Here is a 13,711-nt window from a genome sequence, read left to right on the forward strand (position 1 = left end):
CATTGTTCTCGTCTGTGTTAGAAATCCTAATGTGAACCAAGATGGGCCGGTAGACGCCAGGCGGCGCTGGCCTCTGTTCACTGTCAGTGAGCAGAAACATGTCGGACTCAACACGGAACCACTGAAAATCCACAAAGGTCTGAGGAACCAGATGTGTGCTTTCTGGAACCGCTTTCTGCCACGCCTCCTGAACATCACTGGTATAAAATACTCCTTTTCTTAAACACTGCTACCACTCCACATGTGATACTTGTACTGAATACAATTCTCCATAAGTCAATATCCTACATGATAAACTTACAGCACAGTCATACAACCTTTGTTGGTGTCCCTAACAGATTCTTATTTTAATAATAAGAGCTAAATCATACATAAATGGCTAACACCAACAAATAAAGATTAAAAAAAACAACTAATTAGGATGGGGTCACATGCCTTTACTAGAATGTAAATCTGTAATGATAATGGAATATTTAGATAAACACATAACACAAATTAGTCATTTTTATAAGATTTATTTATTTTATATAGTAATATTTAGTTTTAGTTAGTATATTTAGTTATTATACAGCAGTGACAAAGATTACACATTTTACTTTTTAGATATAGCGTAACATACTTTTCCACTGACTGTTGTGCTTCCTTCATTTGATGCCAAGCTAATCTCAAAGAGCATCAAAAGTAACAGGATAGCATTATTATGAAAGCCTTTATCAACTCAGCATTAAATAGCATCACATAGAAACTGCTAACTACTCTCTTTAATGTGACTCTGTGTTTCTCCTTTTAGACAACATAGATGAGGCCGAGCGTCAGTGGAAAGTGGAATTCCACCGCTGGTCCTCCTACATGATGCACTGGAAGAGCCAGTTTGACCACTACAGCAAGCAGGAGCGCTGTACTGACCTCTGAGAGCTCGAGCAGAGAGCTGAGAGAATGAGGGGAGGGGGGAGGGGGCAATAAAACAAGCCCAGGCCAATTTCCCCATAGCCCTTTAGTGAATCGAAGTTCATGAATATTTATATTTCTTTTTTTTTCTGTTTCATTACACACACGCAAACCCATGCACCGTAGACCTTTATTTATTTTATTTATACTATTTATTTATGTGTTGTTTGTGTGTCTTAATGGAAATTATTGTCTATGGTGGGATGTGTGTGTGTGTGTGTGTGTAATTGTGTGAGAGTGTGTGTGTGTGTGTGTGTGCCTGTGGCTGCCTGGAATCCCCCAGTTTAAATCAGATTTCAAAAATCTCAACAGGCCCATGTTACTGCTCCGCTGCTTGTTTGTCTCATGAATTGTTGTTCAATTCATGAGATTAACAATTCTTATTTTCAGAGGATTCCTTCTTTCCAGCATATTAGGTTTGTGTTCTGTTGACTCAACAACACTGGTAATTTTGTCCCATTTGTCTGTTAAAGTGTGTTTCTTCCTGTTAAGGTCAAGTGGTAAAACCTAAACCCAGAGCTACATCGGGGTCTTTTGGGGGGGGGGGTTAGCAAATACACTGCATGCCCCAAATAATTGGAATATAAGCATTAGAATGTATGCCCATCTGTTATCAGAATCAGGATCATGTTATTTGCCAAGTAGGTTTTCATATACTAGGAATTTTATGTGTTGTTAAAAACTAAGTATTGAAGAACAAGAAACAAAAACTATACAATAAAAGTAAATATATGTAAAAGTATGTGCAAAAGTGGGGCTCAGTGTCAGCGGGGGTCTCTGACCTTGTTGATAATGATATTACCCTTTATTACATTATCAAGAAGTAAATTATTCCAGGTTTAGTTTTATTTGTATTATATTTTGACAAATTCCTAAATAGTAATGTGAGTGAATCAGGGGCACAGGGAGAGATATGGTTCCTCAAGTCTAGAACATTTTGGTGAGATTTATAAATTTGGAGCAGGGCTTTGGCTAACTCTGAGATCAATGTCATCATAAATGTAGGGGACATTCTTAAAATAAATGTAAAAAAAAGGCCCCCTTGTGTGACTCGTGCAACAAATCAATAAGGAATTGAGTTAAACCCCACCTGAATTTTATTAATACCTAGTGGAGAATTGCATTTAACAGTGAACCGCATTTAAAACAATAAATTATATATGAACAATCAAAACATTTACATTTGTCAAATCTAATTGAATAACAAAATGTTGGCTACAGTCCTATGGGAGCTGATACAATTTCTTCTCTTTCCCTTCCATCTCCTATTGATTCTTCCTTCCATCTTGTGAGGGGGGATTAAGCTCCCTATCTCTTTCCTCTCCTTCGTTTCATTTTTCCAGCAACTACCAACAAACTCCTCCCTTCCCTCTCCTCTTATCCATATTCCTGTCCTCTATTCCTTCTTCATCTCCTCTGTCCGCCTTTTCTTCTGCATCCGTTCCTCTCTCTCCATAGCCACCCTGTTGTCTGGCCCATTGCCCTGATTTCTGCCTCTCCTTCCACCACTCCAATATCCCTCTCTACTTTGGCTGGGCTCTCTATCTTCCTCTCTAATCAACCTCCACCCACCCTTCTGTCTTTCCAACTCTCCTCCTTTGATCCTTCAGTCCCTTCTCTCACTCCTGGGTCATACATGTTTTCATCTCCGTCCATCACTTCTTTATACCCCCTCTCCCATGTCTTTATTTTTCCACTTCCATGAAACTTTTTCCCTCTTCATCTCTGATTTATTTGCTCATCCATCTCTCAGTTGCATTAACTCTCCACTCCTCCCCCCTCCCCCGTTCTATGCCCCTGCCCCCTCTCCCAACACACTCCGTACTCCTGCTTTCTCGTTAGCCTAATGGAGACACAGTAATTCACTCAGTAGAAGGATAATGTGACAGAGCGCTGGCTCAGCCCCTGGCCTGCCAGACATCAGGACACAATGCATGATGGAAAATAGAAGGCAAAAGGTATAGAGACAAAGCAAGGAGAAAGAAATGGAGAAGGAGAGAGGAGGGAGATGGAGGAGGCAGAGAGAGGAGTGGTGATGGAAAGATGAAAGGACAGTCAGAGAAATACATCATTACATAACTCGTCCGTACAAAAAAGGTTTGTGGGCTGCAGCGTACACAGTGGCTCTGACTTATGTAAAATGCACTTGTAAAAAATTATTAAAATGGAATAAAAACTTCATTTTATTTAATTCTCAAAATGACACAAATTAACAGCCATTATCAGTTGTTTTACTAATCAAGTATATTTCCCTGCTTAGATTTGGGTTTGATTACAGGCATTTATTATTTTTTTTCACAAGGGGCTAAATGTTTCATGTTTTGAAAACTGTACAAATTCTCCAGAAAATGCCATAAGCTGTACAAAACATTAAGCTTGACATTCAAATGTCCTCATTTCTGGGCCCCCCGATGGCCTCACATTACTGGTGCTTGTTTACTACAGAGCATGAAAGCCCTAAAAGATTATATTTTATGTTCATGGCACATAGAGCAAAGGAACCATATGTTGTGAGTATCTTTTGTTTTTTGAATGATATAATTCATGTAACAAGTGGTTTGTTCACATAAAAATCCATATGTTGTATGCATAAATTGTAATCCTGTAAGAACAAGATAATCCACTTTATTAATGGATTGTATTCATATTGTGATTTTCTAGTCACATTCACACACTAACACACACACACACACACAGCGGTCAGAGGCAGTTAAGGATTATGTGTCTTGCCTAAGGACACTTTGGAATGCTGACTGAGGGAAGAGGGGATCGAACCACTGACCTGCTATGTGGACAGGTCTTTAATAATAATGATAATTATTATGAATGTGCTTTCAAGCTATCATCTAGAAGATTGGAAATTAACCAAAATATAATCTTTCAGGACTTTTTACACCCCTCTATCAAATATTACAATATTATTATCATTAGCTGAATGTGAAATACCATTGTATAGTTGTGTATAATTTGTCTTGTCTGTGTCTTCCACATATATAACTATCTGTGTGTGTGTGTGTGTTTAATGTGATTACTGTACCTGTCTATCAAACTCTGCTATTTTTATTTGAACACTGGGAGGGAACTGAATCAGTGCTGATTGGCTGATGGCTGACCCAGCAAAGTCTCTTTTGGCATGTATATCTCCTATTTATGGATTGGAGTGTCGTAGTCTAGCTTTAAAAAGAACTCAATATGAATAAAGGATTGTACCTGATGTCTAGAATACCAGTTAAGAATGCATGTGACAGGCTGTATGAGTGACAGCTCCTCTCATCCAATGGGAGACCCCGCTTAAACCTTCCTCTCTTCCTTGCCCTCCTATCGAATCTTTGTGCATGTCCTGACACTGACTCTGTCCCAAGTATATCCTGCCAAATGTGGACTGTTATTTTCTGTGAAATTTGTAATATTGAACAAAACTACTATCAAAGTAAGTAATATATCTTCAATGTTAGGTACGTGCGATGTTAGCAATAACGTAAATACATCAGTAAAGGAATATATTTGATATTTAAATGCGGTGAAAATACAACATGTTAAAACAACAATGACAGTGGGAGGAGTTTTAAACTGTTTTAAAAGCAATATGATTCAGAATATGTATCAAACATTAGTGCCATAAATCCTTCTTTTTTCTGATATTTTTTTCTGGTTAATCAGACTTAGTTTCAGTCCTCTGCCTCATGGTTGTTTTTTCCAGTCACTTGTTCTATAATTGTTGAAGCTTCTCAGTATGTCTCTGTGTGTCATGAATGCTGACTTGGTTAAGCTATAGCAACAGAAATAAAGACAACTTGCTGCTTCTATCTGCCTTGAAGTATTTTTATTTCATTTTAAAGTTTTATTGTATTTTTTTCACACACATAAGACAACGGACAATCAGACCACACACAAACATAATAGTAATACAATTAAATTAAAAAAACATAACAAAAACAGTAAAATACAGAATATACAAGACAATACAATACAATGAGGGGGGGAGATGCAAGGTCAGCGCCCTAGGCTTAAACCCACAACAGTTCATATACAGCAGTGGTCATATTGGTCATACAAAGCAAATAGTAAGAAATAAAAATCAACAATCATTAAATCAGACAAGAAACTTGCTGACAGTGTACCAGTGGTCCTCCAGGCCATGATGGTTTACGTTCCTTCCAGTTTAAAATAATAATTCTTTTGATGGATAAACAACCCAGTGTACAGAGACGATTAATGGTGACACCAACAATTTTGTCAGATTTTAGTCCCAACAGGCATGCTTTGGGACAGACTGTAAATTTGACCTTAAGGAGCCCTGACATAAGGGGCATTACTTCTGACCAGAGGGCTTTAACAGCAGTCCCAAATTACCTCACTCTTGATCCAATTAATCTTGTACCCCGAGAAACTGCCAAACAAGTGAAACTAGATTAAGAAATGCTGCTGTGGAAGATATCGGGTTACTTACGGTGAGCAAAATATCATCCGCATACATAGTCAATTTGAAGTTATGGCCATGAAAGTTCACACCCTGTATATCGCCATTGGAGCGAATAGCCCATGCTAATTAATCTAGGCAATAATAAAAAAGCAGGGGACTAACCGGGCAGCCCTAACTGACGCCTCGTTGCAGAGGAAAAGGTTTGGAGATTACTCCATTAGCTCGGACAGAGGAAAATGGGGCACTAGTGAACTTAAGACCAAAACCAAATTTTTTAATAGTCTCTCAAATGCTTTTTCAGCATCTAGTGATGCTGCAATGACCGGAAATTTTCTCTTGAGATATTTAGAATCAACCTGCACTATCAGATGTTTTATGCAGACCAAGATCCAAAAACTCGTTCTCATATAGTCATATCATTTCTTTAGTATATGTGTTCCGGGTACTATTCATACTGGGGTCTATAGTCTATTCTTTCAGATTAGTCAGATTACAACTATGGTAAATTGATTGTGCTTTTCTATTCCTATCTACTACTAAGAGTGTCACATGTGAAGTCACCTTTGCCAATTCCCACACACATTCATACATCACTTCCATGTAACGCTTTTTCTATCACACATCATTCACACACTTAAGGCATAGCCGTCAGAACCAATTTGGGGGTTCAGTGTCTTGTCTGGTTAGTGGATGGCTTTACCTGCTGAGCCATAGCGTTATTGTTACTGAACCTCATTGCATTTGTTGACCTCTGACCATAAAAAGAAAAAAAGAAGACGAAAAGTTGATTAATTGCAAAAAAATATATTCGATTAGAGCAAATTCAACTTTATGGTCATTGCACAGAGTGTAAGTACTGAGACAACGAAATGTAGTTAGTATCTAACCAGAAGTGCCCCAAAAAAATGTAATTAAATTAAATTGCAAAAACATAAATAATGTTGTGCTGCCACCTAGTGTCTTTTCTATGCATTTAAAAAGGAAGATCTTTTTATTAGTTAGTTGTTAACTGAAGCACTGCACACGTTATGCTCTGGTCACTGCCCTGCCATTTAATATACTCAGTATCTTTGTGTCATATATAACCAACTATATTATGCTGTTATATATATATATATATGTGTATGTATATATATATATATTTATACTTCTGAAAAAGAAGACAGTCTAACAGAGGAGGATAGCTCCATGGTTTAATGCACAAACAAGTGCTTTAAAACAGACGTCATGTAAGTTAGAAAGGAAGTGGTGTTCCACTAATCAAGATGATTCTCACCTAAACTGGAAACTCTTCAGCACTGTAGCCAGGCTGACAGAGAGCAGAAGCTCTACTGAACAGTCTATTCCTCCAACAATGATTTCATGTGCTTCTTTACTAATAGAATGATTACCATCGGAGAAAAAAAATGATCAGCTTCTTCCCACTAATAGCACAGACACAGTACGGTTGCCTCAGAATTTATAATTTATATTTAGACTGCTTTTGCCCTATAGATCTGGCTGAGCTGACTTCACTAGTCACTTCATCGAAGCCATCAACCTGTCTTTTATATCCTATTCCATCAAGGCCATTCAAGGATGTATTACCTTTAATCAACAGTTCCGTATTAGATCAGATCAATTTATCTCTATTAACAGGCTACGTGCCACAGGCCTCTAAGGTAGCAGTAGTTACACCTCTGCTCAAAATGCAGACTCTAGACCTAGATATCTTAGCAAACTATAGACCCATATCAAACCTCCGCATTAGTAACAATGATAATAACAATGATTTAATCCATATTACACTATCAATACTAAATGCAACCAAACGTGGGCCTTGGCGGAGGGATGTGCACTGCTGAGTGCCATTCTAGTTTTATCTTTTAGCAGGTTGTGGGGTTATATGCTGGAATGATTTATTGATGAAAAACAGCAGTTCATCATCATTAAATTATGCGTCTATGCAGCATCTCAGTGCAGAGTCCAACTTTTTCCTTAAGAAACTTACAGAATGTGACTCCCCGTAAAACACTATTGTTGTTTTTACCTGTGGCTTCATGAGCTTGAGAGGTGTTAACAGAGTCAGACTCCAAACACAACTGTGCATTAGTGGCATACTACATGGATGGATATCTTTTTATTATATATCAATAGAGACAAAAGATGACATGTAAAGATTCTCAGAAAACAACCACACAGACAATAAACAGCATTTGTGTGTTTTATTGCCAGCAGCAACATTCCAATAGATGTAAATCCATATTACAGATTCACTGAAAATTAAAGACAGTGCTGATCTGCATTTTTCCTATATAAGTATAAGGCTTGTTTATAATTGTAATTATTAAGTGGTGTGTGTGTGTGAGTGTGTGTGTCATTGGGACTTCTGTTTCTCCCACTGTTCTGGTGTGAGGGTCTTCTGTTCTAAAGCGTGGATCTCTTTCAGCTCCTCAGCCAGGCACGTATTCACCATTCTGACAACACATAAAGCACATGACTGGAGTTCATACACATGCAGCTGCGTGTTTCTTACATGTTGTTGTGGCAGCTCTGTACTTCGTTACTTTTAAGACATCGTCGTTGGCTTTATCCGTCTGTCAAAGTTACGTTTTTATCATTCAGAAAGACATGTCCTCGGTGATAATTCCTACAGAGTGATACCTGTGTCTTTGTAGCAGTGGTTTGCCCTCGAACTGGGATGACACCACCAGGACTTTGAAGCTGGCGGCACATCTGTTAGGCGACGTATCCTCCACGTCCTGGAGACGACAAGATAGATGTTGATAGAAAACAATTAACTCAGTCTCTCACTGGTCATGTTGAATGAGTGTCATGTACGATGAAGTGGCCCATCTTCTTCACATGACACTGTAACTACACTGTAAAGACCGGCATTGTTTGAGTGGCTAAAGATGGGACGTGGAATGGTGGTGATGGGCTGATTAGCCACAAAAGAACCTCCGCCATCGCATAATGACGAAGCATAGTGAAAGTCGAGTCGGATTTTCGGAGCAGCGCTGTCAGCGTTTCCAAAGTCCTATCAGTCCTCCTTTACATCTTTCCTTGACCTCATGACATTTTCCACTGAGGTCAAGGAATAGCAGATAGAGAGACAATTCTACTGCACCCCCAGTGTACCCTAGGCAAGGCATGGCAAGTTTATTTGTATAGCACATTTCAACAACAGGGCAATTCAACGTGCTTTACATAAAACATTAAAAGCACTGGGAAGAAACACATAGAATTAAAAGGAGAAAATAAAAACATGTTAAAGTAGAATAAGACATGTGATCAAAGTTGCAGTACAGTACAATTGATTTACTGAAAGTCTTCAGACTAAAAGCACTGAGAGCTGCAGCAGACCTGTGTTAAAGGAAGCACTGAAGCTCCTTCCCTATGCATTTGTAGATGAGCAGGTGTTTGACGTGAGCCTGCTCACTGCTGCACAGACAGTAACATGCAACGTAAAGTAATTAAACCTACCACGTGCACTGCCGCGAGCTCCTCGATCAGTTTGTCCCGGATGTGATCAGCTGTCTCCGCCATGTCTGCACGAACACAAATGCAACGAGACTCAAACGGCTAGCTTGGTCGGATGTTTTGGTCTAGATGGGTAAACAGTCCGTCTGACGACGGAAGTGCTACTGTGTTCGTCAAGTGGATGGTGTCTGCGTTTAAAAGAATAGTGCTGCTACGAGACAACTGTGGGTTGAGGTTTAACTCAGGCGTCCATTATTACCTTGATTTTATATTGTACGGTGGGCTCCTTATTTCGGCCACGGTGCGTGAAGAGGTAGGTGTCACTGAACCCCTGAATGACCGAAGCAATGTCCAATTGCATTGCGGCAATGGCAGACTGCGACCAATCAGGTGCGGCTTGTCTCTTTCAAAGTAGCGAATCATGAATCTTTAAGAAAAAAGCGAGGGGTCCTTACAGGCAACTAAGAGGACCTTAGAAGACGAACTAAATGTCCATTGAAGATTCACATCGGCATCAAATATATGTGTCGAGTTCACTCACTTTAAGATGTGGCGGCGTTGGCTACTCGTTGTGTAGTATGTGAGCTATTTGTTAGCCTGCGAGTCAGTCGTTTTAATACATATTTCTAATCAGGCAGCTTCGCGGGCCACTAGGACGGACACTGTTTACATGCGGACGTGAGCGTGCGCACACTCGCAGCGAGTCGAGATCGGCTACTTATTTGTGAACGTCTGTCTTGCGGGGACAAATTGTCACCCAGCCAGCGACGACAATGGCAGCGTTGCCATGGTTACATGTGAGGGTCATTTTCAATTATTCTGTCTTTTTGTTTCTGCCTTCCCGCAATTAGCCGCGCATGCGGCGTAGCGGCCGTTTCGCAAGGAGCTCGACGCGTAGGAGTTGTGCTCCTTGTCTTATTTCGTTCTGCAATGGTGGTGGAGGTGGACGGCTTCTTCGGCGTGTACATGCTCTACTGCACCAATCCCAAATTCAAAGGTCGCATCTACATCGGCTTCACCGTGAACCCCGAGCGGCGGATCGGGCAGCACAACGCCGGGCGGCACAGAGGCGGGGCCAAGAGGACCAGCGGCCGAGGACCATGGTGCGACCCTGCTGATCCACCGCACCGCACCGCACCGCACCGCACGATGGTCACTCTGTGCACTCATCCAATCACTCGTGCTCTGCACGTTCCTTTTGTTTCTGACAGGGAGATGGTCCTCATCATGCACGGCTTTCCCTCTGACATTGCTGCCCTGAGGGTAAGTATCTCTCATGTGTGTGTTTTGAAATAACTGAAGGGCAGCATATTGCACCCAGGTTAGTTATCATCAGTCATCCGGATTGACCTAACAGTTGATCGATTATTAATCGACCACTGAATTGATCGTCAACTATTTATAGTCCAAAATTGGTAGATTTCAGCTCCTTAAATGTGAATATTTTCTGGTCCCTTTGCTCCTCTATGTCAGTAAACAGAACTACTCTGTTGTGTTGACAAAACTAAACATCGTCTCGGGATTTGAAGAACACGATCGCCATTTTATAACAGTTTATGGACCAAACAACTGATCGATTTATCGGGGGAAAAAATGAACAGATTAATCGACAATGAATTTAATCGTTAGTTGCCGGCCTAGACCTAACGACACTGTTCTTGGCCTGGTACAAAAGCCTTTGAAACAGCATGGAGAACATAAAGGGACACTGGAATTCTGAAAACCTGTTTCAACAACATGCATTTTCTTTCCAGCCTGCGACCTTAACCTGTATTATCCAGTGACCAGAGGAAACTTTGATATTGTGTGTTTTGAAACAGTGTCACTATGCTGTATTTCGTCCAAGAAAGAGTTTTGATAAGTAAATTATTCCATTACCAAAGGCTTTGTTTTGTTTTCTACATTTTCTACATTTCCTCTAAAAAATATATGTATATGATAATATAAAGAAAATGAATATCAGGCAATGTATACTAACTAGATTACTTATATTATATAAAATAACTTATAATATTCACTTATATAATAATATTAACTTAACGTGAGAAACAAAACGCTATTCTCACTGTTCCATTGCAGTTATGTCATGAAGCAGATATAAAGAACCATCAGATACTCAGGAGGTTGTGTTCTACAGAAACCAACAGAGATTCTGTCGGGAGTTTTCATTCTTCTTTTGTATTGATCCAATGCATCCAACATTACAAAAACATTACAAACAAGAGGTCAGTGTTTCTTGTTACTGTCCAACTCACCTGCAGATGCCAAGCTGCATAATAATCAGAAGCTGTTGGCCCTTTCCTGTATTTTGAATTTTAAGTACCTGACTTAGATAGCACGTGTTGATCCACATATGAAATAACTTTTAACAATCACCATGGTGCTTCTGTGTCAGTTTGAGTGGGCGTGGCAACACCCTCACTCCTCCAGGCGACTCTCCCATGTCTCCCGGCGCTCCAGAAAGGAGTCGAGCCTGCAGTTCCACTGGCGCGTCCTCTCCAACATGCTGCGGGTGGCGCCGTGGAACAGGCTGCCGCTGACTGCCCGCTGGCTCAAGCAGGAGTACAGGATGGACTTTGAGCCAAGTCTGCAGCCTCCCCTGCACATCCCCATCGCTTTCGGCAGTGTGAGAGCCAAGAAGACTCAGCCGCAGCAGGCTGCGGGAGAGCAGGACGCATCCAGGTGTTTTGTCTGCAAAGGCCTAGTCAAGGTACAGACCCTTTATATTTTGTGAAATCCCCTTTCCTGTAACTGCAATGTAAAATCTGTTACCTAGCCTCCCACCCACTTCTTCTGTGCAGTGTCTCTGGATATGGTGCTGCTTGTCAGATGCAGTTAATGAGCACAAATTGTGGTTTTGGTCTGAAGAATGGTGTTTTGATTACTACATTACTACATCGCTTCATGATCACCACAGATGTCCGGATGCTTATGATAATATGGTGATTCTGGGCTCAAATCACGACTATTTCCTTATTGCTAAATACGATTGCAAAGTGTAATTTGATTAAGTCATCCACTGCAGACATAGTACAGGGCATCCGGCAGTGTCAGTGGTGATCCACAAGCGATGTAGTTCCTAGAAAAGCAAAACACTATTTTTTGCTTTTTAAATTTACGACTGTAATCTCAGAGAATTCAGAGACCTGCTATTTTGCTTTTCCTGATCCACTGTCATATATGTAATGTTCCAATCAAGACAGATCTTAAACGTCAATGAAGTTTCAAATAATGATGTCAACTCCGTGTAGGGCAGCAGCTCAGGGTTTCCAAAAATAATTTTTCTACTTTTGTGACAAGCTGGCATAAGATTTTTTTTAAATGAATTAGACACAGCTGCACTAGTTGAGTCCCAGAATTTTTTTTAAAAAGCTGGTTCTCTTTTAACTGGCCCCTCTGCTATGTATTTTACAAAATTCCAGATAACCTTTATTTCAGTACAATCTAATCCTGCCTGGCTTAGCCAGGAGTAGGTTCATCTTTGCCTCTTGTTTTTCTTAGGTGTCAGAAAAGCTGAGCTGTTTCCACCCATCCTGTGGAATGAGCAGTCACCTGATCTGCCTCGCCAAACATTTCCTGAAGTCCGAACCGTCGCACCTCCTGCCTGTGGAGGGGGAATGTCCCGCCTGTCGTCGCACAGTGCTGTGGGGGAGCATCATCCGGTACAAACAAGGCTGCTCTGGTGGCCAGGAGGAGATCACACCCTCTGCATCCCAAGTAATTGGACAATCTTGTTCGTGTGTGTGTGTGTGCGTGTGCGTGTGCGTGTGCGTGCGTGTGTTTGAAGGTTAGACAAATGTATAATTTCACGGCTCCATATTTTGTAATTTGGCAGGTATGGTCACATCAGTTTATCTTATGTCTACTGTTTCCCTGTGCTCTGTTGTAACAGTCCTAAGAATTGACAGGGGGGAAAATGAATTCCACGTAAGTATATGTTTAACTTTTCTAACTTGTCCTGTGATTCTCCACAGAGCCATTGGGCAGATGAACTGCAGCTATGAAAGAGCAGCGTCGGCAAAAATGAGCCCCGATGAAATGTGGTGTCACAACAATTAAGGACATGTGTCATGGAATATTCTTTTTCAAACTGAGCAAAAATGTATTGCAAGACAGAGACTGGATCCTCCCACTGACTGTTTGGATTTTTATCAGTCTGATCATGAAGTATTTTTAACTATGTGTTTAATGTATTAAATATCTGTGATGAAAAAAATTAAAAAAGTGTAGTGTATGACGTGTCCACTTATTAGGTAAAAATATCATCAGAACTCAACTGGTAGAAACATTTGCTTTTGCCTTTTCTTGTTTTATTCCTGTCACGTGAACACTGTCGATCCGACAAAAGCAGGCAAAAAACAAAACAAAATATATTTTTGGACATAATTATGAAGGTAACTCAGACTCTAGAGCTGCAGGTTCTAAATCTGACAATATTAAAATAATAATAATTGCGACCCTGTTATTTATCATCAGCATTACATTTATTATTATTAACAATGTATTTTCATCTATAAGTGTCAGTATTATTATTGTCATGATAAGAATCAGTCTGACAGAGCTTAAAGCAGCGGTTATACAACTGTTCCTCTTTTCTCAACCCATCCGGTAGAGTATGGTTATGCTAGAAATCTTTTCCTGTTAAAAGGGAGATTTTTTCTCCACGGCCACCATGTGCCGCTCATTGTGTGAACTGTTGGGTTTTCTCTGTAATATTGTGAGGCCTCGACCTCACTAAAGTGCCTTGAGATAATGTATGTTGTGGTTTGGCGCTGTACAAATAAAATTGCTGAATTGAATTCCACTCAAATTGGTTAAAGGTGTTTTTGTCTAGAATAGGAAATGAACAATTAAAGCATCAACAATGGAAACTAGACT

General features: G+C 40.2%; 3 protein-coding genes across 6 annotated transcripts in view; 2 read left to right on the forward strand and 1 right to left on the reverse strand.

Moving 5' to 3' along the window:
• ache (acetylcholinesterase) overlaps positions 1-4,752 on the forward strand; it is a 33,303-nt gene extending 28,551 nt beyond the window's left edge. For both annotated transcript variants that reach the window (XM_035630073.2, XM_035630061.2), the window contains 2 exons: positions 22-200; positions 791-4,752. In XM_035630073.2, the coding sequence (XP_035485966.1) occupies positions 22-200; positions 791-912 (301 nt within the window). In that variant the 3' untranslated portion in view covers positions 913-4,752. The remainder of the gene's footprint in view (positions 1-21; positions 201-790) is intronic.
• Positions 4,753-7,560: 2,808 nt separating this feature from the next.
• zgc:112271 (uncharacterized protein LOC553698 homolog) lies at positions 7,561-9,233 on the reverse strand. Of its 2 annotated transcripts, XM_035629358.2 has the most exons (4): positions 9,093-9,233; positions 8,837-8,901; positions 8,015-8,112; positions 7,561-7,827 (listed from the first exon to the last, which is right to left on the reverse strand). In XM_035629358.2, exons 2-4 carry the CDS (start codon positions 8,897-8,899, stop codon positions 7,728-7,730), a joined length of 261 nt encoding a protein of 86 aa, XP_035485251.1. In that variant the 5' UTR covers positions 8,900-8,901; positions 9,093-9,233; the 3' UTR covers positions 7,561-7,727. The 2 variants fall into 2 exon arrangements, with proteins under 2 accessions (XP_035485251.1, XP_035485262.1); XM_035629369.2 differs by lacking the exon at positions 9,093-9,233 and having other exon boundaries at positions 8,837-9,062.
• A 169-nt stretch (positions 9,234-9,402) lies between these two features.
• Positions 9,403-13,637, forward strand: slx1b (SLX1 homolog B, structure-specific endonuclease subunit). 2 transcript variants are annotated; one of them, XM_035629338.2, is made up of 5 exons: positions 9,403-9,936; positions 10,045-10,096; positions 11,229-11,543; positions 12,335-12,550; positions 12,808-13,637. In XM_035629338.2, the coding sequence occupies exons 1-5, from the start codon at positions 9,764-9,766 to the stop codon at positions 12,835-12,837; spliced, it is 786 nt and encodes a 261-aa protein (XP_035485231.1). In that variant the 5' UTR covers positions 9,403-9,763; the 3' UTR covers positions 12,838-13,637. The 2 variants fall into 2 exon arrangements, with proteins under 2 accessions (XP_035485231.1, XP_035485222.1); XM_035629329.2 differs by having other exon boundaries at positions 9,403-10,096.
• Positions 13,638-13,711: the final 74 nt, after the last annotated feature.

The sequence above is a fragment of the Scophthalmus maximus genome, chromosome 1 (genome assembly GCF_022379125.1).
Source record: "Scophthalmus maximus strain ysfricsl-2021 chromosome 1, ASM2237912v1, whole genome shotgun sequence".
Taxonomy (NCBI): Eukaryota; Metazoa; Chordata; class Actinopteri; order Pleuronectiformes; family Scophthalmidae; genus Scophthalmus; species Scophthalmus maximus.